The sequence below is a fragment of the Colius striatus genome, chromosome 2, assembly GCF_028858725.1.
Source record: "Colius striatus isolate bColStr4 chromosome 2, bColStr4.1.hap1, whole genome shotgun sequence".
Taxonomy (NCBI): domain Eukaryota; kingdom Metazoa; phylum Chordata; class Aves; order Coliiformes; family Coliidae; genus Colius; species Colius striatus.
Window position 1 is genome coordinate 121193977 of NC_084760.1, and position 27711 is coordinate 121221687.

The following is a 27711-nucleotide window of genomic DNA, read 5'->3' on the forward strand; positions in this document are numbered from 1 at the left end:
CAATGAGCTTAATGGCTGGGACCCCTTCCAGGCCCTGTCCTCAGCTGGTTTTCACAGGGGTTGTAGAAGTTTGGGGAAGCTGAGGGGGCTCATCTGTGGTTATTTTGATGATCCCCTTATTTGTATTTTTCTTGTGTTATAACCTTCCTTCTTCCATCCCATCTCAGCCCTCCCTGCCTGGACATGTGCCCCTGGGAGCAGTGGGGATGCTTCCAGCCCTCTCTGCCTGGCCATGTCCCCTGGGAGCAGGGGTTGATGCTTCCAGCCCTCTCTGCCCCTCCACTCACCTCTTGTTTTTGTCTTTCACCCCCAGGTTGCAGGCAGCAGGTAACTGATAGTGTCAGCTGTGCTTTGGGGTCTGCTGAGGCTTGAGGCAGAAAAGAGGAGCTGGTGGAAGGCCCCAGGTGAGGTGAGAGGATGGATATGGTGGGCAGAGAGTGTTGAACACCCCAAAGGGGGTGGTGGGACCTGCAGAACTTTTACAAGCTGACTCCACCTGAGCTCCCCCAGGTGCTGCTGCTTTTCCCCCTTCTTGCCCAGCATCCCACCTCATTCCCAAGGGCTGGAAGGGCTGCAGCAGTGCTGTGGGCACCAGCCAAGCCCTCAGCGTGGTGGTGGGCTCAGTGCTTTCACTGCCAGCCCAGGGTATTTTGAGCCACTGTCTTCCCAAAGATGAGCTGGGTAGATGGGGTTGGGTGGTGTGATGCAGCTCAGCAAGACCTGGGTGTCAGCTGGAGAGGCTGAGGAGCAGGAGGAAACGGGGGAGAAGCAGATGGAGGAGGCCCTGGGAAGCCCCAGCCTGTGCTCAGCACTCCCAGCACTCCCCCAGCTGAAGGGGGCTGAAAAAAGACCCCAAAAGTCCTGCCTGAGAAAGAGCTTCAAGAAAAAAACCCTCAGGATTGTTTTGTTTTGTTCTTGTGTGTGTTTCAAATTACAGAAGTTCCTGAAAGGGAAGTTTATTGGTTTCAGGTGCTATTTTGGGGGGCTTCTGTAACTCAAAAAAGGGCTTTGATTGCTCTGGCAGCTGCCTGTGGGTCCCACTGACATTTGGGAGCCTGTGCAGGTGAGTTGCCACACCTCGTGCTCTCCTTTCCTCTCTGCCATGCCTCACCTTGCAAGGATCCCAGCTCCTGCCTGAGCCCCCTGAGCTGGGGAAGGGAGATGCTGGCATCAGGCAGCGGTGTGGCTCTCACCTCTGGGCACGTGCCTGGCCAGCAGCAGGGCTACCTGCTGGGCCACAGCCAACAGCAGCAGTGGGCATGCTCAGGTCTACCTGTGTCTGCATCACCAGTGTCCTCCCCAAAGGACAGCACCAACCTTTCTGTGGTCCTTCAGTTGTCCCCTTCAGCAGCTACTTAAAAGCACCACGTGCAGCTCAGGTTTAAGGGTGACAAACTTCATTCCTTGGACAAGGCAAAGCAAAGGCATCAGCTTGCTCCTGGGACGAGCCACGTGGGAGCCTCAGCATGGCAGAGCCCTGCATGTGCTGTGGGGGAACCTCCCTACCCTCACCCCCATGCCAGCCCCTGCCTCGTGCACACACTGCTGGGGACACACACGCTGCCTGGGAGCAGCTCCAGCCCACCCCAGGACGTTCCCAGTGCCAGGCCAGTGCCAGGCCAGTGCCAAAGCCCCGCTGCCAGGCTCTCAATAGATGTGGTTTTTTTCCCAGTGACTCGCATCTGACCTTTCAAACACCTGTTCAGCCTTAAACAGCTAAAAATACCCCAACCCAGCTTTGCATCTGTTTTTCATATTGCAACAAAGCTCACTGTTTCCAGAGGGTTTTCTTTCTTGCCTTTTCTGGCAGGTTCTAGGATGGTCGAGCTCTCCTCTGTTCAAAGGCAGGGAAGGGCTGAGATGGCTGGCTGCAGGCAGGGCTGCTCAGGGGGGTGACCAGAGAGGTCCCTAGAAGAGATAAAGGGGGCATTATAGATGCTATAGTGGGGCTGGGTGTGTATTGATATGGCCATTCCATCTGCCCCACCAGCAAGGGTTCTGCAAGCCACTGCCCACCCTCCTCTGCCCTTCCTCAGCATCCCACACTGTTGTGGGGGCTGTTACAGATTAGGGCCCAGCAAAGCTTCAGCTGCACGATGGAACTGAGAGCAGGAGGTCACTCCTGTTGCTGACAGCGCCCTACCCCCACAGGCTGGCCCCAGGGAGCCCCTGGGATGCTGGGGCTGGGACCTTCCCGGGGATAACGAGCCCTTTTCTTCCCTGGTTTGATGAATTCCTCCTCTGTGGCCTTTTGCCAGGCTCATCTGGTCTCTGTTCCCTGGAGGGCCCAAGAGCCCTCTGCCCAGCAGCCCTCACAGGCTGAGAAATGGTTTGACAGAGCCATCAGAAGCCAGGATATTAATGAGGGGGAAGGAAGTTGTCAGGAGGCTGGGCAGGCATCCCCTGAGGGGGATGCACACTGCAGCAGAGCATCCCCTCAGCCACACGCTCCTCTGGCACTAATTGGCTCTAATTGGCACGGAAGGAGGGAGGTGAGGAGCTCGGGAGACGCCAGGGCAGGGAGCACGTGAGCATCTGAGGGCACTGAGAGCCTCGTCTCGCCCTCAGCACAGCCCCACACCGCCTGGCCCCGTGCTGGAAGCACACAGGGGCTTCGTCCTTCCTTCTGCAATCTGAACTACTTTGTTCCTGAGACACACAAATAACCCTCCCTGAGCATCAGAGGAGGGGGCACAGGGCTGCAGGCAGCCCAAGAGCTCGCTGGCACAGCATCCCTGCAGCCAGCACTGGCAGAGCAGGGGATGGGGTTAGGGGGGGGAACACAGCCACGAGCACCTGCCAGTGACATTCAGGTGACTTATTGGTAGAAATGGGTTTAAAAATAGGGGGGTTTATGATAAACAAACTAACCTCACACAGGAAGTGAGCTGCAAATACGAAAAGCTCCGTCAGAGAGCCGGTAAAGCACAGGGCTCAACTGGCAACTAATGCACAGGGCTCAACTGGCAACTAAAGCAGAGCTCAACTGGCAACTAATGCACAGGGCTCAACTGGCAACTAAAGCAGAGCTCAACTGGCAACTAATGCACAGGGCTCAACTGGCAACTAATGCACAGGGCTCAACTGGCAACTAATGCACAGGGCTCAACTGGCAACTAAAGCAGAGCTCAACTGGCAACTAATGCACAGGGCTCAACTGGCAACTAAAGCAGAGCTCAACTGGCAACTAATGCACAGGGCTCAACTGGCAACTAATGCACAGGGCTCAACTGGCAACTAAAGCAGAGCTCAACTGGCAACTAAAGCACAGGGCTCAACTGGCAACTAATGCACAGGGCTCAACTGGCAACTAAAGCACAGGGCTCAACTGGCAACTAAAGCAGAGCTCAACTGGCAACTAAAGCAGAGCTCAACTGGCAACTAAAGCAGAGCTCAACTGGCAACTAATGCACAGGGCTCAACTGGCAACTAAAGCAGAGCTCAACTGGCAACTAAAGCAGAGCTCAACTGGCAACTAAAGCAGAGCTCAACTGGCAACTAAAGCACAGGGCTCAACTGGCAACTAAAGCACAGGGCTCAACTGGCAACTAAAGCAGAGCTCAACTGGCAACTAAAGCAGAGCTCAACTGGCAACTAAAGCACAGGGCTCAACTGGCAACTAATGCACAGGGCTCAACTGGCAACTAAAGCACAGGGCTCCACTGGCAACTAATGCACAGGGCTCAACTGGCAACTAAAGCACAGGGCTCCACTGGCAACTAATGCACAGGGCTCAACTGGCAACTAAAGCAGAGCTCAACTGGCAACTAAAGCACAGGGCTCAACTGGCAACTAAAGCAGAGCTCAACTGGCAACTAAAGCACAGGGCTCAACTGGCAACTAAAGCACAGGGCTCAACTGGCAACTAAAGCACAGGGCTCAACTGGCAACTAAAGCAGAGCTCAACTGGCAACTAAAGCACAGAGCTCAACTGGCAACTAAAGCACAGGGCTCAACTGGCAACTAAAGCACAGGGCTCAACTGGCAACTAAAGCACAGGGCTCAACTGGCAACTAAAGCAGAGCTCAACTGGCAACTAAAGCACAGGGCTCCACTGGCAACTAATGCACAGGGCTCAACTGGCAACTAATGCACAGGGCTCAACTGGCAACTAATGCACAGAGTTCAACTGGCAACTAATGCCCAGGGCTCAACTGGCAACTAAAGCAGAGCTCAACTGGCAACTAAAGCACAGGGCTCAACTGGCAACTAAAGCAGAGCTCAACTGGCAACTAATGCACAGGGCTCAACTGGCAACTAATGCACAGGGCTCAACTGGCAACTAAAGCACAGGGCTCCACTGGCAACTAATGCACAGGGCTCAACTGGCAACTAATGCACAGGGCTCAACTGGCAACTAAAGCACAGGGCTCAACTGGCAACTAATGCACAGAGTTCAACTGGCAACTAATGCACAGGGCTCAACTGGCAACTAAAGCAGAGCTCAACTGGCAACTAAAGCACAGGGCTCAACTGGCAACTAAAGCACAGGGCTCAACTGGCAACTAAAGCACAGGGCTCCACTGGCAACTAAAGCACAGGGCTCAACTGGCAACTAAAGCACAGGGCTCAACTGGCAACTAAAGCAGAGCTCAACTGGCAACTAAAGCACAGAGCTCAACTGGCAACTAATGCACAGAGTTCAACTGGCAACTAATGCACAGGGCTCAACTGGCAACTAAAGCAGAGCTCAACTGGCAACTAAAGCACAGGGCTCAACTGGCAACTAAAGCACAGGGCTCAACTGGCAACTAAAGCACAGGGCTCCACTGGCAACTAAAGCACAGGGCTCAACTGGCAACTAAAGCACAGGGCTCAACTGGCAACTAAAGCAGAGCTCAACTGGCAACTAAAGCACAGAGCTCAACTGGCAACTAAAGCACAGGGCTCAACTGGCAACTAATGCACAGGGCTCAACTGGCAACTAATGCACAGGGCTCAACTGGCAACTAATGCACAGAGTTCAACTGGCAACTAATGCCCAGGGCTCAACTGGCAACTAAAGCAGAGCTCAACTGGCAACTAAAGCACAGGGCTCAACTGGCAACTAATGCACAGGGCTCAACTGGCAACTAAAGCAGAGCTCAACTGGCAACTAATGCACAGGGCTCAACTGGCAACTAATGCACAGGGCTCAACTGGCAACTAATGCACAGGGCTCAACTGGCAACTAAAGCAGAGCTCAACTGGCAACTAAAGCACAGGGCTCAACTGGCAACTAATGCACAGGGCTCAACTGGCAACTAATGCACAGGGCTCAACTGGCAACTAAAGCACAGGGCTCCACTGGCAACTAATGCACAGGGCTCAACTGGCAACTAAAGCAGAGCTCAACTGGCAACTAAAGCACAGGGCTCAACTGGCAACTAATGCACAGGGCTCAACTGGCAACTAATGCACAGGGCTCAACTGGCAACTAAAGCAGAGCTCAACTGGCAACTAAAGCACAGGGCTCAACTGGCAACTAAAGCAGAGCTCAACTGGCAACTAATGCACAGGGCTCAACTGGCAACTAAAGCAGAGCTCAACTGGCAACTAAAGCACAGGGCTCAACTGGCAACTAAAGCACAGGGCTCAACTGGCAACTAAAGCAGAGCTCAACTGGCAACTAATGCACAGGGCTCAACTGGCAACTAAAGCAGAGCTCAACTGGCAACTAATGCACAGGGCTCAACTGGCAACTAAAGCACAGGGCTCAACTGGCAACTAAAGCAGAGCTCAACTGGCAACTAAAGCAGAGCTCAACTGGCAACTAAAGCACAGAGCTCAACTGGCAACTAAAGCACAGAGCTCCACTGGCAACTAAAGCACAGGGCTCAACTGGCAACTAAAGCACAGGGCTCAACTGGCAACTAATGCACAGGGCTCAACTGGCAACTAAAGCACAGGGCTCAACTGGCAACTAAAGCAGAGCTCAACTGGCAACTAAAGCACAGAGCTCAACTGGCAACTAAAGCACAGAGCTCCACTGGCAACTAAAGCAGAGCTCAACTGGCAACTAAAGCACAGAGCTCAACTGGCAACTAAAGCACAGAGCTCCACTGGCAACTAAAGTACAGAGCTCAACTGGCAACTAAAGCACAGGGCTCAACTGGCAACTAAAGCACAGGGCTCAACTGGCAACTAAAGCAGAGCTCAACTGGCAACTAAAGCACAGGGCTCAACTGGCAACTAATGCACAGGGCTCAACTGGCAACTAAAGCACAGGGCTCAACTGGCAACTAAAGCACAGAGCTCAACTGGCAACTAATGCACAGGGCTCAACTGGCAACTAATGCACAGGGCTCAACTGGCAACTAATGCACAGGGCTCAACTGGCAACTAAAGCACAGCTCAACTGGCAACTAAAGCAGAGTTCAACTGGCAACTAATGCACAGAGTTCAACTGGCAACTAACCCCCAGCACAAACAAGCCAGGGCAGCGCTGGGAGGGGTTAATGGCTAATTGGGGTCTTATTCATCCTCCCTCCCGGCGTGGGGAGAAGGGGACAGCAGCAAGGAGAAGGAGCAAGGGCACCCCGTGCTGCTGGGGCTGGGGGGTCACAGGGTTTGTTGTTTCTTCTCCACTCTTAAAGCCCTTAAAGTCGAGGCGAAGGCTGAGCCCGTGGCGTGCCCAGCCTTCAGAAAGCCTCTGCTTGTGCTGCTCAAAAGGTTAAGCAGTTTTCCTACCGAAACCCCAGAGTGTGGGCTGTGAAAGAACATGTTAATGAAGAAAATTTCCCCAGGGCTGCTCTTTTTATTATCACCAAAGCCATCGAGTTTCAGTTTGACTTATTTGTATTTATTTATATGTAAAGAGAAAAGCCAACACAAAGATCAAATAAGCAGAACGAAAACAAAAAGCTCATCCTAATTCCTGAGCTCAGCCTCGGCTCTTCACACAAAGAATATCCCCCCTCCCCTCCTCCTCCTCCTCCTCCTCCTCCTCCTCCCCCAGGTACCTGCGGGCTGTTTTCCCCTTTGCTTTGAGCAAAAAAAACCCCACACAACACTCATCACCACAAGCCAAAAGCTGGGTGCTTCGTGTGATATATTTAAGGCTGAGAAAACAACCAAACCAACCATTCCATTGCCCTCAGCAGCTGGAAAGAATGAAGGTGGAAAAGGCACCTGGGCAGGGAAATGCTGGTCAGAGCCCTGCTGCAGCCAGGCTTTTGGGGAGGGGGGCATCTGATTTAAGAGAAGGAGGAGGAGGGAAGAAAACCCCGAGGCATTTCTCCTTTTGTGTGTTTTCACTTCCATCGACAGAGAGCTGCTTCAAAAACACACACACAAAAAAAGCCCTTCAGTGGTCTTGCAGCCTTTAACGTGTTGTTTTTCTACATATTTTATGTTGTTGGCTTCTGTTATCAGCCTCATCTGCAATTTGTGGCCAATTCTGTCATGCTTTAGGCAGACATCTTGTTCCCAAAACTGTTTGCAACCTTTCAGCCAAGGTACAGCCCCGAATACCGGCAGACAAAAGCCACAGCACAACGAGAAAAAGGGCAGGTCGAACCCCCAAACCAGCAGCTGCCCACGGTCGCCTCCCAAAAGCAAAGAGGAGCCCCGTGGCAGTGCCCAGCCGGCCCCTGCCCAGCCGCTGCCCTGCGCCAGCAGCCTCGGCTCCACCGGCACGCTTCGCCTTTCCCCGCCCCAGGAGCAGCTCAGCCCATCCTCAGGGACCCCCCCGGGCTTCTGCCTCGTCCCCAAGAGGGTTTTGCCAGCCGTGGGCAGGATCCCAGGGCAGCCAAAGCCCCCCCATCCCCGAGCCCCCATCTCCCCGTGTGGATTCATCAGTGGAGCTGCAATTCGCCACCAGTCATCTGACAGCGAAACCAACCCCAAAAGCCAGCTCAGTGCCACGGGGCGAGGGCAAAGGGGCAAAGACAACGAAATGAAAGTCAGCCGAGTGCCGGGGAGCGAGAGGCAGCGCTGGCACCGCCGCCAGCCTCCCGGCCGTGCTGGGGAGCCCAGGGGCGGTGCGGGGCATTCCTTTTGCTGAGTGGCCGGGAGGGGTTGGTGGGGTTGCCGGGAAGGCTGGGGGCCGGCGGGCAGGGGCACGCAGGGGTGTGCAGAGGCGTGCAGGGGTGTGCAGGGGGGTGCAGGGGTTGGTGGGGTGCAGGGGTGCAGGCGCCGCCGGCCGCGGGCTGCCGCAGAGGGGAGCGATGCGGCGCATCCCCGGCGGCCCCGCGGCTCCCAGTGAGCCAAGGTGCGGCTTTTCCCGGGGCTGGGGCGGCGTGGCCGGGGCAGCCCGGCCGGGGGAGGGCTGAGGCGTTGTGAAACGCGGCTCCTTGTCCCGAGGCAGCGTGCGGCGGCGGCCGAGCCCGAGCCCTGCCCCGAATAACGCTCCAAACGGTTTCCCGAAGGCGAGGCGCCGGGGGCCGCCGGCCGCCCGCGGGGACACCCCCACAATTTCGGGCTCCCCGGCACTGCCGGTCGCCCCCCCGGCCAGCGCTGCCTTCCCACGTTCCAGCCCTCAGGCTCTGTCCCGCACGGAGCGGAGGGGAGGGGGGCTCCCGGCGCCGCATTCCCGGGCTGAGCCCCCGTGCTGCGTCGGGAGCCAAAGGCGGCGGCGTTTTGGGGAGGAGGGGGCGCAGCCCACACAGGTTCTCATTAAAACAAGAGGCTCGAATCAATCTGTCAGGGCTCTCCCAAAGCTCTCTCCACTTCCTGTGACAAAACAAAACACGCTTCGTTTCAAACCCATTCTTCCTCTATTTAGCGCCGAGGAGCGATGACCAAAAAGCACCCCGAAAACGCCCACCCCGGCCTTCTACACCCCAACGCAGCGCCTGCTGCCCCCTTCCCCTCCCTGCCGAGCCTCCAACAAGCACCAGGCAGCCAAAGAAGCGCTTTCTGGGGCTGAGGGCTGGATGCCCAGGCTGAAGCTGAATTTCCACTTCACTATTTTGGTCCCGCTGCTGTTCGAGTCAAACGCTTCCCCCCTCCGACACACGCACACACACACCCCAACTCAGCCAGCACCTCCACGTCATCGTTTGTAAAACCAGAGCCCCCAAAAAAGCAGGTGGAACAGGTAGGGGCTGCTCATTCCCACTTTGACTCATCCCTCTGTGCGTGGTGTGATGAAACAGCCCCGCGGCCGCCGTAACATTTGCCACGGGGGGCACCGTCGGCCCTTCTCCTGCCTGGCACCCAAAAGAGGGGGGAAAAAACCACCCATCAGTGTAGTTTGACTCATGTGGAAAGAGTGAAGCACAGAGAGTGCCCTCAAATCGGGCTGCTGCTCCCCAGCCTTTCGCTCCGCTGTCTGGCACACGTGAAGAAAGGAGAAGGTTGGACAAATTTGGGGTGTGAATTCGGAGCATTGGCAGGCAGCCCCGGGCTGTGGGTGTCCCCTGCTGCAAGCACAAAGCTGGAGCATCGTTTGGGCAGCCAGCCTAAAGAAAAAGGGTGGGGAAAAAAACCACCCCAAGTTGCTCTGATTCTGCTCTGGTCTGTTGGGGCTGGGGATCGCCTCCTGCCTTGGTGACAGAGGGCTTTGACACAAAGCTGGTCAGAAGCTGAGGGCTGGCTCAAAAACGAAGCCCACCTGGCAAATCAGAGCAAGGGGGTGGCAGTTTGCCCTGACAAGGAGTCAGCTGGGAAGGGAAAAATAAAGGCATGTGGAGAGATGAGCCTCAGGAGGGACTCTGGGAGCTGGTCAGTGCCTGAGCTGGGTGAAACTCGGCAGAAAAGGAGAGTTTTGTGTGTTCCCTGGCCCCCAGTCCCCGGCGGCAGCAGGAGATTCCCTTTGGGGCTGCATCCCACCCGGCATCCCCAGCTCGTGGCCCCAGCTCAGCCCTGGCTGCCTGAGCCAGGAGATGCCAATCTTGTCATCAAAGCTGGCTGAAAACAAAACTGAGAAACAGCTTGTGGTTTGACGAGAATGTATTTACATAAAAATGTGTATTTTAAAAGAAACCCAACCTTTGGGGACGGTGAGAGGAGAGGCACTGCTGCTGTTTGTGAGGTCCCTGACATTTAAACGTGGCCTCACGTGCTCCCCACCGGCCCCACAGCTCCTCCTCGGGGGCCCATCTGAAGTCTAGAAAGGCTTTTTACTATCTCCCCATCGCCTTCCCCAGCCAGCCAGGACAAACAAGGGCCATAAAGAGGAGGGAGGAATTAACTCCAGGGCATGGGTAAGATAAGGGAGCCTCATCTCTCCCCTGCCATCCCTGCTCAAACACAAAAGCCAGGCAGGGCTTAAAACAAACGGCCACACAGCCCCCAGTATACAACCCCGAGCTGGGCTTTGTGGCTGCTGCCTTGGCCCCTGCTTTGCTGCTTCACTCTGCACCTCGCTGGCATCTCACACACACACACACACACACAAGCCTTTTCCTTCCAGCCCTGGCGCCTGTTTGCAGTGGCTCTGGCTGTTTGCAACACGTGTGTTTGTTCTCAGGGCCTTGTGTGTGTGTGTGTTTGCAAACTTGTGCTTGTTTGCGAGGCTGGTGTGTGTTTGCAGTGCCACTGTTTGCTTGCAGCGCTCCTGTTTGCTTGCAAGCGCCGAACTCTTTGCTTTCCAAACAAAAAGAGGGTGAGAAGGAGTTGCCTGATCCCATGGAGGCGACCGGCCCTGTGCCCGCTGCCTCTCCAAGCGCTGAGCGCCCTGCCCGGGCTCTCCAGCCTCGTGGTTTCTCTCCCAAGCCTATTCCCTCTTTTCTGGGTCGTTTTGAGATCACTCCTGGAGCACAAAGTGGGGTTTGGGCAGCTCTGTCTGCAGGTGGGGCTGCCCCAGGGCTCCTGGCCAAGCAGGCGCCTGGGACTCCCCCCCCTCTGTGGCCTGGCAAACGGCCTCAGGGACAGCACTGAGCTCAGGGAAGTGCAAAAGCAGCTTCTAAACACTCCCATCAAGTGGCACCTACAGGGTCCTGAAGTACCAAAACCCCTGAGACCTGCAGCTGGAGCTTTGTGCTCAGTGACATCTCTTCTGCACTGCTCTGGTACCTCTGGCATCCTTCCTGCATCCTCAGCAACCCTCCCATGCCCCCAGCATCCCTCCTGTATGCCTGCCATCCCTCCTGCATCCTCAGCATCCCTCCTGTATGCCTGCCATCCCTCCTGCATCCTCAGCATCCCTCCTGTATGCCTGCCATCCCTCCTGCATCCTCAGCATCCCTCCTGCACTCCCACTACCCCTTCCATACCACCATCATCCCTCCCACACCCTAAGCATCAGTCTGACACCCCAGCACGCCTCACACACCCCTGAAATCGCTCCTGTGCAGCCAAAGACCTTCCCATACCCATGGCATCCCTCCTACACCCCTGGCATCCCTCCTATAACCCCAGCATCACTCTTGCACCCACAACATCCCTCTTGTACCCCCAGCACCCCTCCCACTCATCCCAGCACAGGAATGTGCTCCACATCCCATAGGGCTGGCAGCCTGCCCTGGCAGTAGCCTTTGGGATGCAGGCAGTGATGCTCCCAGGAGCTGCTGGGATGGGGGGAAGCTTTGGGGCAGGAGGTGGGGGTACCCCTGGTGCTGCCACCCCACTGGTGCCTCGGCCGTGACGGGGCGGAACGGGCTCAGCAGCCGCCTCCTGCTCTGCCCACACTGCCATGGTGGGTGTCTGGGCTCAGAGCCTGGGGACACTGCCCTGAAACGCTCACTTCACACAGGGCTATGCAAACACACAGGCTGTCAGGCTAAAGGCTGCCTCTTGGAGTCAAACCACAGCCCAGGCTGGAGCATGGCTGGGAGGTGTGTGTTGCACCGGGCCCCTCTCCCCAAAGCACAACGTCTCCCCCATCTCTCAGCCAGAGGACACGGGAGAGCTGGGGGCGTGGGGGGAGGAAAGGTCACCCTCCCCAAAGCCCTGGGTGCCAGGGCTGCTCTGGAGCCCTTCCTTGCTTCAGCTGCCACCAAACAAAAAGCGCTAGCTCAGCACTTCTGCTGCGCTGCCTTGGCTGCTGGAAGCTACAAATCACTTCTGTCAGGTGGGGAACGGGGCACACGGCCTCTTCCCTCCCTCAGTTGTTGTTACTGCAGGGTAAGATCCCTGCTGGCAGCAAAGCCCTGCAGCAAAGCATCCAACCCCCCCCAGGGGGTCTCCATCCCCTTTGCCCCTGTTCCTCCAGGCACCCACATCCAACAAAGGGTGTTTATTCAGGGCTTCCAGCACAGACAACAACCTCCCAGGCAGCCCCAGGGGCAAGACAGGAGCAAACACATCAGGATACTAGCCAGGAACAACTTGGGCCTGAGGAGTCCTGAGCTCAGCATCATCGCAACTGCCAACATAACAAAGCTGGGGTGCAGACAATACTTACACATAGTGAGGAGGAGGGATGGCAGCTACCTTGGGAGCACCTACTGCAGCTCTCCAGGGTGCCAGGCAAAGCTGGTGGCACCTCATCCTCCTCCTCCCTCCTCGCCCAGGGTGCTTCAAAGCATTGGAGACATTTTACAAAGGGGAAAGGGATGAAAACGTTGCAAAGAGGGGAAATGGATTAAAACCCCGAAAGCATTTAAACCGGTGGAAGCAGTTTAAAGGGGGAAATGGTAAAAGGGATTTTTAGGTGCTGAAAATCGTGAGAACATGGGAAATCTTGGAAGCACTGGGAAGATTTTAAGCAGAAAAAGCAGCCATGGTGGCAGCAGGGAAAAGGGGTGTTGAAAAGGTGCCAAATGTGCGAAATGGTGAAAATCTGAAACCCATCCCGAGCAGCCCAAATGTTGAAAAGACAGTCTGAAAACCTCAAGAAGACTTGAGCGTCATCTGAAGTGATGAAAGGGGTGAAAACGCGGGGGATGGAGAAGCTGCCGGGGCAGCGCAGAGGCTCCTCGGGCCATTTCTTTCTTACCAACACCCCCTGCAGCCGTCAGCGGGAACTGCCCCGAGCACAAACTGCGGGATCTTTGCAAAGAGCAGAGCCCAAACCTCACCGAATCCACTGAAAAAGGGCGGGTTCCCATCCCCTCCTTTCCTTCAGCCCGCCCCAGCGGGTTTCATACACCCATCGCTAAGCACCTGCGCTGCCTTTGCACGTGAAACGCACCCAGCTGCTTCCACTTCAAGGCAGGATTTGGAGCAGAGGTTGCCCCGTGACTAACAAAGCACAGCCTGAGACAGGGATAAGGGTCGTTTTCCTCACGGTTTTTTCCCCTCAAAGCCATCAACACGCTGCCCAAAGCCCCTCGGATCAAGGAGGAAAGGGAGCAGCCGGGGGGGGCATTGAAAATAATGGGGAAAGCAGAACATAAACACCTTCCCCTTAAAAAAAACCCCTCCCAAAACCCAAAGCAAACGAAACGGGGCAAGTAAAGCCTGGCAGGGGTGAGGGGAGCCAGGAAAATGCATCCAAAGGCTTCCTGTGGTCCCTCACCAGTAGAACCCACAGAGCTCAGCAAATGCACGCAGCAGGAGACAGCTGCAGCACAACACACAGGTATTGTAAGCACACATCAGGACATGAGGGGAACAATTCAGATATCGACCAGAAAATGAAGGGAACAACCCAGACACCAGTCAGGAAAGGCAGGGAATAAGCCAGCAGGTCAAGCAGGTCCCACAGCCCCGTGGAAGTTCATCTCCCGTGGGAAGAGGCTGAGCTGATGCTCTGCTGTCTCTCCCCACTCTGAGGGGATGGAGGGTGCAGGACTGGCTGGTGGGAGGATTTGCAGCCAGAGCTAAACTGAGCACATGGAGCACCTGATTCTGTTTAACAAGTGGTAATGCAAGTCGGAAAAAGGCTTTTGGGTGGTTTGCAAAGTGAGTATGGCACGAAATACCATTCTGAAGATGTGCAAACTGTCCTACATGGAGCCAACCGCACCCCCTGCATCTGGCAATTGCTCCAGGCAGAGCAGCAGGCAGGGCACGGAGCCGCTGTGTGTAACGCCGGGGAAGAGCCCCGAGAGCACAAGGAAGGGGCAACTTCGTGCTGGGGACTTGCTCTGCGCTAGCAAATACCTAAACAAGTAAAGAACCGAAATCCCCGAAACCTGGGAGGTGCCGAAGCGCTGCAAAGCTGCGGGTGGCAGCTCGTCCCGGCCGGGGGAGCGGCCCCTGCGTCCGAGGGGCTGGGCAGGAGCCCGGGCAGAAACCCCCTCCCACGGCTCCCACCGAGAGGAGAGGGGAGGGGGACAGCAGCCGGCGGCGGGGTGCTGGGGGGCACATGCCAGGGTGCCCGGCGGCAGCTGCCAGAATGCTCAGCGGCACATGCCGAGGCGCGGGTGGCACATGCCGGGGATGCCCAGTGGCTCGTGTTGGGATGCAAGCTGGCACTTGCCAGGGATGCCTGGGATGCTCTCTGGCACGGTGCCCCAAAGCCACGTGACGCCCTGGCTGCCACAGTGAGAGGGGGGCAGGAGGAGCCCTCGCCCAGTGCTGGGAACGACACCCTAAACCCACGGAGCATCCTTGGATCCCCCAAAGCGGGGCTGGAGCTGCCCGTGTTGTCACCTCAAGCCTCGATACCTTGCCCACGTGTAATCCTTCAGCTTGTCTCGGTTCTTTAAACCAATTTCCCTGTAAGTTCTCACGAAGGAATGGTTCCTGTTTCTCTGCCCCAGCCCTGACCGCGCTTTTCTCTGCCCAGCCCTCTTCCCTGCAGCTCCCCCGGGCTCCTCTGCAGCCCCACGGGAAACCCGGGGATCTGCAACCCGCTCAGCTTTGCCCTCAGTCACAGCCTCTTTCCTTCTTATTCTTTTTAATTCCCAGTGAGCTGAAATTCCCAAGAAATATTGGCTTTGGAGACCTGGCATCACCAACCCCCACCCGGCCCTGGGGGGTGGAGACTGCCCACGGGGAAGCTGAGAGTCAGACACGTTGCTGTGGTCCTGCAGATGCTGTTGAACCCTTTCAGCTGAGGGCTGTGGGTCAGTGCTGGGCTGGGCAGGGTGAGGGCAGGGCTGGGACTGCAGCAGCTTCAGGGGCTTTTCCAGCCCAAACGATTCTGTGATTCTCTGCTTTCGTCAGCACAACGCAACCGCGCGCTCGGGCTTGAAAGTGGGTTTTGTGGTTGGTTTAAGGATGCTGTGATTAACACACACCTTGCTCCTACAGTCATTTTTCTTCCTCTGCCACACAGGCACAGGGACATTCAGGCACTTCCTGACCAGAGAAAACTGGGGCTACCCAGAGGTAACAGGGATGGGCATCCCACTTGCATCCACTGCTCCTCTGCAGGAGGGCGAGGAGAGCGGGGCAGAGGCGGGAGACGCCGCAGCAGCAGCAGCAGCAGCAGCAGCAGCAGCAGCACGCTGAGGAGTGGCAGCACAAGGGGAAGAGTGTCCCAGGCATCTCTGTCCCCTGTCCTGCAGCAGCTGTGCTCGCTGCTGACTCATTTTGGCGGGTGAGCCTGCACCAGGCGGCACCTCCCACCGCCCTCTGGGGTTTTGCTTTTCTTCTTCTCCTCTGTCTGTTACCAAAACCCCTCATCACGTGGCCCCAGCGACACAGCAGCCCCACTTTCATTTACTGGAACTGCCCAGCCTCCAAAAAACACCACTTTCCAGCAGCAGAGCTGAGCCAGCCCTGCCCTCCGAGGACGCCGGAGCTGTGGGGTCCCGGGGGCACTCACAGCCCGCTCCCCAGCCCCGGGGCTTGTGCCAGGCACCCAGGGCTTCCAAGGTAAGAAGCTCCTGCGTGGGTGGGCTCCCTGTCCAGGTGGTCCCCCTCATCTCGATGCCTTGTGGGGTGCACTGGGCACCCCAAACCACCCATCCCAAAGCTGGATGCACGGAGACACTCACTCAACCCGCGGCTCCCTGCCCGCGTCCTCGGTCCCTGCTCCCAGCCAGAACAGCCGACTCACCCACCGACCACCCTGGCCAGGCTGCCCTCTTCATCTCTGCTGCATGAAAGAAGCCTTCTTCAGCTTCTTGCGTTTCAGCAACAGCCTGGGAACTCGCCTATGGAGGAATGAGCCCTTTGTTAGTGGGGAGTGTGGCAGGCTCCACACATGGCTGTTTTGCCTCCAGGCTTGGGTGGGCACCAGCGGGGGCTACGTGCCACCATGGATCTGGGTGCACAGCCAGCACAGCCAGCTGAACCACGGGGGCTTTGCCCCAGGGATTCACCCCCATGCTTCCCACAAGTCCTATTTTACAAGGGGTTTAAGATCAGCTTCTCTGGGCAAAGCCCACAGCCCAAACTGGTGCAGTTTCTGCTTGAATGCCACTGCTGCTGGAATATTAAGCCTTAATGGGAATAATGGGGGGAACGTTGTGGAACCAGAGGAGAGCTTTGCTCAGCACCCTTCGCGGAATCAGAGAAGCAGGTTGGTTGGAAACGACCTTTAAGCTCATCGAGTGCAACCGCTCACCTCCCGCTGCCAAGCCTCTTCCCCAGGCTGCAAGAGTGTGTGCATGGGGCAAAGGACAGCGCGTGCCCTTGGAGCAGATAAAATCCCACCAGCCCAAGCAAACCGCAGCCCCTTCAAGTGCAGAGTCTCCCCTTTCCCCTGCTGTCCCCCTTCCCAGCACCTCCCCGGCGCAGCCCCGCCGCTCCCTGCACGCAGGAGTCACCTCCCGCAGCAAACCCCGCGCACCCGTGTCTGAGCCGGCACCGAAAGCCACGTGGGGACCCTCCCCCGACACATCTGCCTGTCCCACAACAACCCCGTGGCCACCCTACCTGTGCTCTCCTCGCCCCAGCTCCCAGGGCCGTGGCCGGGACGTGCGGCGGGTTTATATGGCCCGGCGGAGGCGTGGGAAGGAGCTTTTCCCACGGCCGAGGGCCGCTCCTGCAGCTGCCTGCACCCTCTGGGAAGGCCTGGGGGTATTTTCCCATCGGAAAGAGCCTTTGCTGGGAAAGGTCTCGTTTCCCAGGGCCTGCAGCCAAAGCCCCGTGGCAGCAGAACGGTGGCTGGGGAGGGGATGAGACGCAGGCACCAGAACCCGCTGGGAGGGGGCTGCTGGGAGGCTCTGCCGAGTGGCCCCTGACCCTCTTGTTTTTGCAGCTCAGTGATGCATGCCCCGTGCTCTCAGGCACCTCGGTGCCTGTCCTCTGGGAAGCATTCTGGTTTTCCCTCCCTCTTGTCCCCATCGGATGGGCTACACAAAGCCGTGACCTCCCTGCAAGCCTCGTGGGAAAGGCTGTCGCTGCGTCCTTGTTTCCCCAGGGGACAGCTCTGGCAAGCGATGCTCGCTCACTCCCAGCCCTTTCACCCACCTCTCCCCCAGCTGAGGGACTCTTTCCCTCTCTCCTGCTGCGGGCACTGGCTCTCACCCTGCTTGTGTCTCACCTCCCTGCTTCCCCCCCCAGCACTCGATTTGTTTTGCACGATTTCTGGTGTGGCCGGGAGCGCAGTTCTTGTGTTTCAAGAAAAGGAGCCGAGCTGACAAGGGCTTACCGGCAAGGTCTGCGCTCCCTGCTTCAACCCGAGTCCAGAGATGACTCAGGCGGCGGTGAGCAGCCCCCGGAGGGGAAGCGCGGCGGCGGCGGCTGATGAAAGCAGCCGCTCGCAAACCCGAGCTCGTTAAAAAGCGTGGCCGTGGCGAGGCTGAGCAGGGGCTCGTTAAAAAGCATGGCCGTGGCGAGGCTGAGCAGGGGCTCGGAGCCAGCGGGGGTCTGACAGCGCCGGGTACCCCGTGGCTGTGCCTCTTGCCCGGCCACCATGGCCACCAGCTCCTAACCTCCAGTTGCGTGCGGTGCCGCAGCCGAGCCGAGGCTCCAACCGCTCCCGCTGAGCGCAGGCGCCCGCGGGGCAGGGAAGGGCATGGAGCAGCGGCTCCCACCGCGCTCAGCTCTGGCTTTCACCCGCTGCTCACACAAGTCACCCACGCTGAGACGCCAGTGGCAGCTTGGCAAAGGAGCCGTCTGCCGTCATGCTGCTTCTCGTGATGCGTGGAGGGAACCTGAAGGGTTAATCATGTGTCTCTGCGCATCACTCCGTGACATCCCGACCCGCTCCAGCCCCGCAGCCTGTCCCACATCACTGAGCATTGGTTTAGAGGTGAATTTACCCGCACTAAAGCACCGATGCCGCCGGCTCCCACCCTCCCGGGGAGGGGGCTTTTGGCTTTCCCGTGCCCCCAAGGGCTGGGTCGTGCAGCAGGAGCTGCACAAACCGGGGGCAGCGGGCCAAGGGACCGGCGCGGGAGCTCTCCTCCCTAATCATTTCAGTATGCTGCCTCGGGAGACCGGCGCTGGAAGCCACTCGCCTTTTCGTGGCCAACTTGGCTGGGACTCGAGGCATCACAAGCCCCCAAATGAACCCGGGAGCGGCGGAGGGTTGGAGGCATCGGAGGCTGCCACCACCTCCCTGGCAGCAGCGTCGGCCACTCGCTGCCCTGTGGCCCCTAACGCTCGGATATTGCCCCAGAAATGCAGGGGGCGGGTGGTCGTGTTCACCCAGCACCCCCCCGGACAGCCCTGAAGCTCGGTCCCAGCAGAGCACGAGGCCGTGGGACATGTTCCAGCTGGAGGGATGGTGGAAGGAATCACCTCAGCGGCATCCCCTGGGCAGGAGGGCGAGCGCTGGGACACGCAGGCATGGTCAGAAAACACCATCTCGCTCCCCTGCCGCCTCCTTCCCTGCCCCTCTTGCAAGGAAAATGGAAAATGTGCTGGCAGTCATTAGCAGCTGCCTGGAAAAAGCCCGTTTGCTGGCCCAGCTTCAGCAGCCCGTGTGCCAGAAAGCCCCGGAGCCCTGCAGCACGTGGCTGGGAGCGTTGTGGAACGGCAGAGCTCGCTGCAGGCAGGGGCTGGGGGTTGGCCTGGGGTTTGGGGGCCTTTTGTTTTTCTCCTTCTTCTTGGTAAATTTTTGTCAAACTTTGTCATTGTCAGATATCCAATTTTCCCTCTAAAAAGAAAACAAGAAGCCCCCGAGGGATGGAAACTGTTCTCGGGGCAGCGCGGGGAGGGGAGCAGCATCAGCCAGTGCCAGCTGCTGGACTCACAGAGCTCCAGCCCTGGCAGCACCCTGAGTCAGAGTGGGGGAAAAGAAACCTCAAAGCAATAGCTGGAGAAGAGCATTTGCAACAATAACAAGAAAACAACCTTGGCAAGGCTGCCTTGCCTTCGTTTTCCTGCCAAACCTCAGAGCCAGGGAGCAGGTTGCTGGAGGAGCGTGGGGTGAAGCAGCAACAAGGAGTTTGGGTTTATCTTATGTTTTGTGTGTTTTTTGGAGCACAAAAGCCCTGCAGAGAAATTCTTTCGAGTCAGGTTTTCCTGGTGGGATGGAAGGACTGTCTGTGCCCTGGGGGATTCGGGTCCCAGGGGCCCACGAGATGCCACTGGCCTGCAGCAGCCGTGGGGTTGAGCGTGAGAAACCGAGATGGGCAAAAGCAACGACCCCCACAGGCGGCGGCAGGCACGGGGGGAGCCTGCAGGGCGGCCCATGCGCTGGGCACGCCGGCACCTGCCTCCCCGCAGAGCCAGAAAACAAGTTGCCAAGTCACAGCAAAACCATGAAAGCAAAACCACAGAGCCCCAAAGCACCTCTCTGAGTCACTCCCCCGGCCGCCACCGCCGTCCCACAGCCCTCCAAAACTCACCGGCACCTGCAGCCACCCCCCAGCTGCCGAGAGGACAGAGGCGCTGCGCCCCAGCCAGCAGCGGCTCACCGCGAGGAGCAGAGCACAGGGAGGGCTCGGGGCATCTCAGCATCCCCCTCGGAGCCCAAACGGACCCAGCAGCCTGGACACTCCTTCCCTGTAACACCACCCCTGCTCTTTATTACCGCTGTCGTTTTAAGCGGTGAGGAAGGCACCAAGCACTGGGGGAAGGTGAATGGAGACGAAGGGTGACAGGAGGTGCTGCCGGCATTAGGCAGCGCTTGTGCCATCTCTGTTTACACGAGTCACGGCGCCCGGCTGCTCCCCTGAAAGCCCGCCGGGCTCTGAGCGCCCCGGGGCTGGCCTCGGGACACCTTTCCCTAACTTCTCTCCGGCTTCTGCGCAGAGGCGGCAGCCGCCTCCCTCGGGACAGACGCGACGAGCGCGGGGAGGGTTGGCCCTTCCTTAGCTGAGGAAGGGCCCGTGTGCGGTGCCGACAGAGGTCCCTGGCGCCGGAAAACTGCCGGACCCAGCCACAAACGGGAAGGGAGGGTGAGCTGAGGGCTGAACAGACAGCCCCGGCGGCTCCGTGCCCACAGCCAGCGGCAAAGCGCCGGGGCGATGCTCGGCGCGGGATGGAGACGGCGTGCTCTGCCCGCCCCGGCCACGGCGAGGAGCTCGAAGGACGGCAACTGAGCCAGGGCAAAGGCAGAGGAATGCTCAGGAGGAAAGGAGACGGTCCCTGCGTGTGGCCGGAGAGGGATTGCGGTGCCGGGGGATGAGAGGAAGGGCAGGAGGAGGGGCTGCTACAGCCCCTGCAGAGCCTTCGGCTTTCCCGCCGGGAAACACCAGGTTTGGGACGGAGGGGCTGGGGGGTATTTACTTCCCCTGGCAAACAGTAGCGGGTGCTGTGGGGTGGTCCCGGGGAGGGCACCTCTCCTGGCCCCAAGCCCCATGGAGGTGACCGAGCCCCCGTGTCCCGACACACGGAGCCGGCCCGGCCGCGACAGAGAGGCTCCGTGTCCCATGTGCCTGGCTCTCTGCCATGCCCCGGCAGAGCTGCTGCCCTCTGCCAAGCCCCCTCCCTCCGGGGGCTGAGTAGCCCAGCTGCCTCCTGCGCTTGCCAGGGGAAGGGTACAGGAGCCTCTGCCCGGGGGCTGCTGCCCACCTGCAGCAGGGGCGAGGAACGGGGTGGGATGCAGGGCTGGGGCATGATGCCAGGAGAGGCAGAGGAATGCAGGGCTGGGGCATCATGCCAGGAGAGGCAGAGGGATGCAGGGCTGGGGCATCATGCCAGGAGAGGCAGAGGGATGCAGGGCTGGGGTATCATGCCAGGAGAGGCAGAGGGATGCAGGGCTGGGGTATCATGCCAGGAGAGGCAGAGGGATGCAGGGCTGGGGTATCATGCCAGGAGAGGCAGAGGGATGCAGCGTGAGGGAACAGCCCCCTGTGCCCAGACTGCCCCTGCCTTGCCCCCTGCACCGGCCCAGGGCATCCCCCCCAGTTCCCCCATCTCCCCCTTCCCGGGGGCCCAGTCACACCCTCCACAACACCCGCGGCAGCACGAGGCAAAGCCCAAACCTCAACCAGGAGCCAGCGCTGAGGCTTTAACCACACACCACGTCAAACAGCCAGCCCACCCCGAGCCCCCCCAGCAGCGCCAGGAGCCCGAGGCATGGCGCAGCCTTTTGCCTGCAGCTTCGTGGTTTCCCCCCCTCAGTTCCAGCCCCACAGCACTCTAAGGCGAGAGCAGCTTACCGCGGCCGGAGGGAGCCAGGCTGGCAGCGTAACGGGCGCCGGGCTGCGGCGCGACACTCCCAGCGCTCCCCACACCATTGGCCCAGGTCGCGCCGGCGGCTGCTTTCAAATTCTGTTCAACCTTAAAAAGGAAACAGGAAGCCTCTCGGCTCTTGCCTCCACGCGGCTCGACAGGCTCGCACACCCACACGCTCTCCTTCCTCCCCTCAGGGCTGCAGCAGGGCCAGAGCTGTGCCCTGGCCACGACCCATGAGCATCCTCTGCCCAGCTGCACGGGAGACGCTTCCTCCAGCCCCAAGGAGGCTGCAAGTTGCAGCTCCCTGCTTGCTTAAAGCCTGCTCTGGTTTCTTTCTTGGTAGTTGGCAAATGCATCTTCATCTTCCAGCTTCCCACAGAGCCAGGCAGCAAGGAGGCTGGTGCTGGAGGCCTGAGCCCACAGGTCCTGCTCAGGGGTGGGTGGCAATGGCTTTATCCCACTCACATGACAAAGCTGGTGGATTGGCTTCTGGTTTTGTTTCTGAAAACAATCCCATGGCTCTGAGCTCCAGCTGTCATGAGAGCCAAGTGCTCCCTTCTCCTTTCCCACATCTCAAATGCACAGCCCTGGCCCAGGCCTGAGCCCTCTGCACAGTCACTGTCCTCAGGGCATGTCCCATTCCCACTTGTCCTCAGCCCCACGTGTCTGGAGCTCAGGTCCTTCCTTCAGGACATCCCAAGCCACTGCAAACCTTGGTCAACACACGCCAAACATCTTTCCAGTAAGATTTAGGAGGTGTTTATGTTCTTTCTACTGCTTACTTCAGAATCCCTCTTCCTCCATCCATCTGTCCCTTCCCCAGAAACCTTTGGCTTCCTTAGTGAGGACCCTCAGAATAAGATCAACTTTGCCACTTGAGAACAGAGCCCCAGAGCTTGGCTGGGGCTGCTTGTGCAGCAGCAATCCTTCAGCCTCTGTCCAGCTTTTACTGGAGCAGCTCCAGCTGCTGTTTGATGCTGAAAAACAAAATGCCTGCCCTGCCCAGAGCAAGGATGGAAGCAGCAGCCACGCTCCAGGCTGAGGGCTCTTGGGAAACACCTCAGGCGGCAGCAGCAGCAGGGGAGGGAGGGAGGGAGGGAGGGAACACCAACGTGTGCCCAGCTCTTTGTCTGTCAGGAGTTTCAGTTCTTGCCCAGACATAACGTAAGACAGTGGAGGCAGGTGTTTGCTCAGCAGCCACTGACTAATTGCAGAACAAAGATTAGAAAAGAGAGAGGGGGGAAAAAAAAAGAGATGTAAACACAGAGCAGTAGCAGCAGATGAGTCGGAGCCCAGCAATTGATACTCACACAGGACACACACAGCAGCCTCCGAGGCAAAACCCAACCAAACCTGAGAAGCAGCCTGAAATGTGATGGCAGTTCCTGAAAAGCAGATGTGGCAGGACACAAGGAGCACGGCAGAGGCTCGTGGTCTCTTTCCAGGCCAGGGGACAGGCGTGTTTGGCACCTCCTGGGCCGCCTGCCTCGTACCTGGTGCAGGCGGATCGAGGTACAGCACAAGCACAGACGTTGTGGAACGGAGGAAATGCTATGGCCCCCAGCCAAGGTCTCTTCAGAGTCCACCACACAAAGATGTATTTGTCAAGGATCCTTAGTTACAAAAGTAAATTTATTATCAGTTCACTTTTACAGTGCCTCTTCAACTGCCTGTAACAGTTTACAAACAACTCCTGCCCACGGCAGCCACAGCCAGGGACACGGCTGAAGTTGGCTGGAGAAGTTACAAAAGTCAAGTACATTTTACCTGCAGGGTTTTACAAAGCATGGAACAAGCCCCAGCTGGCTCTGGCCTTCAGTGACCAGCAGCAGCAGGAGTGCCAGGACCTACAGCACCATGGACTGAGGGTTCTGAAGCAGCAGAGGAGCGAGCCTCAGCAACGCACGCACGGGCATGTTCAGCTGCTTGAACTTCAGCAGCAGCTCCGAGAAGTTTGTGCTTCCTAGAGATTAAATAAGCAAAAGAACGTGGGCACATGCTGCTGTAACACTTGCCCACAGGAGGAAGGGTCAGTGGGGGAAGGTGAGCTGGCCAGTGGCCACTTCTGGAGGTGTGCAGGCTGCTGCTCGCTCTGCTGCAGGTCAGCTTGCATAGTACAGTCCTAAGACACCTCAAATTCAATCCATGTGGCAGGAACTCACAGAACAGAGGCAAGTATCAAGTAGAGAGGACACAGAAAAGCCAGACTTCCATAAAGGCCTCCTGGCCTGAGCAGACAGATAGGCACTTGAGTGGAAAATGTGTGAGAGGAGACAGCAGAGCCTGAAAGCTCAGAGTGCCGTCGCCTGCTCGGGACTCCTGGGCAGGGAACCTTCAGCATCACATTCCTCTCACCCCTGAGTGAGGTAATATCTACATCACACTCATAAACAAGACACAGAGCTCCCCAAATTGGAATTCTTCTGCATTTCTTTTGTAGTCTGAGAAACTTTAAGCAAGCAAAGGTGGGTTGGTACATCCCAGGTTGGGCTGATGGAGGGGAAGACAAAAGCTGCCTAGTGAAAGGGCCCAGAAATCCCCTGGATCCCAAATCAGGCTGCTGCTGGCAAACTGGAAGACCAAGTGATGGCTCTGACTAGGTGCTTACAGGACAGAGACTGAAGGGCATCTGTTTAGCCCAGCAAAATGAATGCTTTCTCTCATCTGGTCCTGCTGCTGCAACAACATCGTTACCTGCAGGTCAGGGGAAAGCCAAGACTCTACACAGGCCAACTCTGGCTTCTTTAATCCTCCCTAAATATTTGTCCAGATTTGAGACAAGTAAAGAACAGAAACTGATGGACCAGCTTCCAGAGGAAATGCACACTGTCACAGAACTTAGAGGCTCCTGTCAGGACACAAGGCCAAACCCTGGGCCTGTGTCTGTGCAAGCTCAGAGTGCTGCCCTGCCCTCCAGCCTTACCTTCCAAGCCTCCAGCTGCCAGCTGAGCTGGTGTGGGGACAGAGTGGTAAACAAGGAAGCAAGCCAGCATGCTCAGCTGAGATTCCTCCGTGGGCTGCCCACTCAGGTAGGAGTGCAGGCACACATCCCCTCCAGCTGTGTTTGTAGGAGGAAACAAAGGCAAGGTGCTGTTAGACAAAGCCTGCTGAACAGAGTCTCCTTCTCCCTAGACAAGGTGGGCTGGGGGGTTACTCACAAACCTTCTTACTTCTTGCCATGGCTACTCTGTTCCCTGCTGTGGCCACCCCTTGCTTTGGCCCCCACAAAATCCCCCCAGTGCAACAGGGGGAAATCATTTTATCAAGGTAACTAAACTTCCCCCCCCCACAACAAGTGAACACCAAGCTGCAACACCCTGTTTTATGCCAACAGGCAAGTGCCTTCCCCTTCAGCTGTCAGTTTTCAGCACTTCTGAGGTGAGTCAACCCAGAGCAGCAAGAAGCCTGAGCTGTGGGATTAACAGCTGCCTTCTCCATACCTTGAAGCCACTGATCCAAAGTGTTGTCTATGGTGCACTTCATCACAGGCAGGAACTCCGAGTTCATGAAGAGCCCTCGGTTTGGATTCCTGCTCATCCTCTCCTGGTGACTTCTGGAGCTGAAGAATTCCAGCACCAGCTTGATCTGCCACAGCTCAAAGGTCTCGGACATCTCTCTGCGTTCCAACCTCCTCACAGCCTAGGCAGAGGGGGAGACACACAGTGATAAGGAAAGAAACATTGCTGCCATAAACACGAAGGAATCCCAAAGCCCTTGCTGCCAAGGGCTGCCCTTCTGAGCACAGAGGGAACAATTGCTGGCTAATGCTGCCAGGGTCACTTTTCACCACCTGAGATTACTTTCCAATGTGCTTTCACTCTGCTCACTAACGTTTCCCCTCCTTCCTTTGCCTTCTGCAAACCCCACGTGCAGCAAACAGCCCTCTTATGGCCAAGCATGGCTTCAGAAGAGGGAAAAGAAGCGTCTACTGCACCTGATCTATGGCTATGTAGGTGGGCAGCATCTCTGGGTTCTCCTGGGTGACGCACTCATAGAGGATTGAGGAGAAGAGATCCAGGATTTCCTGCTTCTGATGAAAGACACACGTTTAACACAGCACACCTGCTAGGTACAGTTCACTTCAGACTCCTGCACTGCTCACACTTCCTTCCATCACAGTTAAGCCATGCAGTGACATTAGGCAAGTTAGTGACACAGCTTGCTTTTGCTCCTGGGCTTGTTAAAACAAGGCATGATGTGGCTATACTTTATTCCCTCCCCTAAGTGACTCTGTGCAGAGACATACAGTGCAAAGCACCCTAACCCTTCTGCAGGGACTTCACCTAAATGCTTCAGGACACTGCACAGGGCTCTTGGTGTTTGTCAAACACATTCAGCAGCAAAAACTGGCGCAGACAACGAGCAGTGGGCAGAAAAACCAAACCAACAACTGCAGGCTCAGCACTGTTTTATACCTTTGTGTTACAAAGCAGCCCTCAGAACGCTCCCTTGAAGGACTGAACTCTGCTTCTCAGCTTAACACAGGACTTTCCCAGCTTTCACTCAGGCAAGAGGCCACAGCAGCCCCCACCTAGGCATCGTACCTGGCCCATGCTCACAGCTGGCTTGCAGAAATAATCGGCGAAGGAGAAGAGAGCAGGGTCAGAAGTGAAGGCTGAAATTGCTTCTGGCTGGAAAAAACCCCAGAGACACAGGCTGAAAAGATGACCACAAATGTAACAGAAGTTCCTACCCAACCCTTCCTTCCCCAGCAGCCAGGTGAGAAGACTGTAACCTACATAAAGCACACCGTGGGCACAGCACGTCCAAAGCTTCTGCCTGCCCATGACAGACGTGCACTCAGACAGCAACTGGCTCACTGCCTGCCCTGAGGGAGCCAGCAGACTTCCTCCAGCAAAGCAGGGACCTCAGCACTCCTGGCCATGAGGCAGAGCTAAGTGCTGGAAGTCACTAACAGCACGAGCTGCTGTGCTTCCCTTGGCCTTTCTTGAGGGGGTATTTCCAGGCAGGAACCCAGTTTGGGAGCCATACCTTGAATGCTCGAGCTTCAGAGTTCCTGTGAGTAACAGTTTGTGCCAGGAGACTGCGCCAGCCCATTGGGTCCTCCTTGTAGGAGAGCTGCCCAGCCCTCAGCTTCACGTACAGGACACCACCCTTTGAAAGAATTGATCTGAAATCACAACGATGGGGCTTAATTGCCATGGGCCCACAGCCACCACCAGGCAGGTCTGCAAAGGAAGCATCAGCTCTGCTGGGATGACAGCCCATGGGATGTCACTTGTTTAGGCTGGGTCCTAAATAAATGGGCTGTGGGGTGATGGGGGTTGGAAGGGTCCTGGCAGAGCTCATCCACCCCCTAAAGCAGGTTTCCCTCCATCAGGGAGCACAGGAACGTGCCCAGGAGGGTTTGGAAACTTCCCAAGCTGAAGAGCCCCAGGTCCCACAGCCTTTCCTCCTCAGAAAGATGTTCCATTCCCCCCCCATCTTGGTAGTCTTGCCTCACTTGGGTATATAGAGAAGCCTTGGTGCCTTCAGGGCAGGTGATGTGATGGCAGGCAGTGGTGATGCAAAACGGATGAGCCCTGCTGGGATGGGGAATATAACTTCCCAAAGCCATCACAGGGGCTTGTGAGACTCTTTTAGGATGAGCAGCCAGCACCATGGGAAACCAGGCAAGTTGGCATCTACAGCTTTTATGCACAGCTTTGAAGGCATGCTGTGATGAGCCTTTCTCCACACAAAAACCCAAACCAAGCCCAAAAGCTAACCAAAGCCCCCCAACTCCTGACTGAGCCTACAAACACAAGGTGCAGAAGTTCAGGGTCACCTTGCTGCATGTTTACCTGACTTCAGAGTGTCTGCTGTGCCAGGAACTGTAGTCACTGAGCAGCCTTTAAGTAACTGAATTGCCTCTATTGAAACTACTTGCTTAGCATAACAATGCAGGAGCCATTCACGTGTGCTAAGGCAGGGAAAATCGCTTCTCACACAGGCACAGATCTCCAAAACACTCAAGTGACAAAGGGCTGAGGACAAGATGTTGTGACAAGAGCTGAGGGATTCAAAGCACCTGGAGAATGGGTAAATCCCACAGGCAGCAAGTTCCTCAGTCACCCACAGTGGTTTCTGTCACAGGAAGGCTCTTGGACAAACAAGTGCAGCAAAAGCTCAGCCCAGGAGAGCAAAGCTGGCTTCATCAGTGTCTCCCTCCTGATCTGCACTCTGCCTCAGTCCTGTTGCTCTTTAAAGGCACAGAGCAGTAGGTGCTGCATCCTAGTGCCTGATTTCCCCCCTCAATCGTGGCACTTCAGTGAACCCCCATGTTACTGAGGAAGGACACAGCTGGCTCCTGTGCCACTGAGTGCCGCTGGGGGCCAAGGGGCAGCGGGGCGAGGAGGATTTTGCCCACGCACTGCTCACTGCGGTAAGGCTCGGTTAGAGAGGCAGCCAGGGCCCTGCACACCTCACCTAACGTGAGAAAAACAGCCCCTGACAAAGCACTAACAGCTCCTACTGCAGCAACAGCCTGGGAAA

The 27711-nt window shown here is 57.2% G+C and overlaps 1 protein-coding gene and 1 long non-coding RNA gene across 5 annotated transcripts in view; both read right to left on the reverse strand.

Annotated features, from left to right (window-relative positions):
• Window positions 1-620: 620 nt before the first annotated feature.
• Window positions 621-16726, reverse strand: LOC133624812 (uncharacterized). The gene is made up of 3 exons (XR_009818151.1): window positions 16579-16726; window positions 15758-15854; window positions 621-1908 (listed from the first exon to the last, which is right to left on the reverse strand). It is a non-coding gene; the product is annotated as an uncharacterized LOC133624812 (long non-coding RNA).
• Window positions 16727-22829: 6103 nt separating this feature from the next.
• Window positions 22830-27711, reverse strand: part of ANAPC1 (anaphase promoting complex subunit 1) — a 32551-nt gene continuing 27669 nt past the window's right edge. For 2 of the 4 annotated variants that reach the window (XM_061989372.1, XM_061989371.1), the window contains exons 42-47: window positions 26209-26347; window positions 25761-25847; window positions 25151-25246; window positions 24657-24855; window positions 24140-24274; window positions 22830-23179 (exon numbers count right to left, since the gene is read on the reverse strand). In XM_061989372.1, the coding sequence (XP_061845356.1) occupies window positions 23064-23179; window positions 24140-24274; window positions 24657-24855; window positions 25151-25246; window positions 25761-25847; window positions 26209-26347 (772 nt within the window). In that variant the 3' untranslated portion in view covers window positions 22830-23063. The remainder of the gene's footprint in view (window positions 23180-24139; window positions 24275-24656; window positions 24856-25150; window positions 25247-25760; window positions 25848-26208; window positions 26348-27711) is intronic. The other 2 variants (XM_061989374.1, XM_061989373.1) reach the window with 2 other exon arrangements.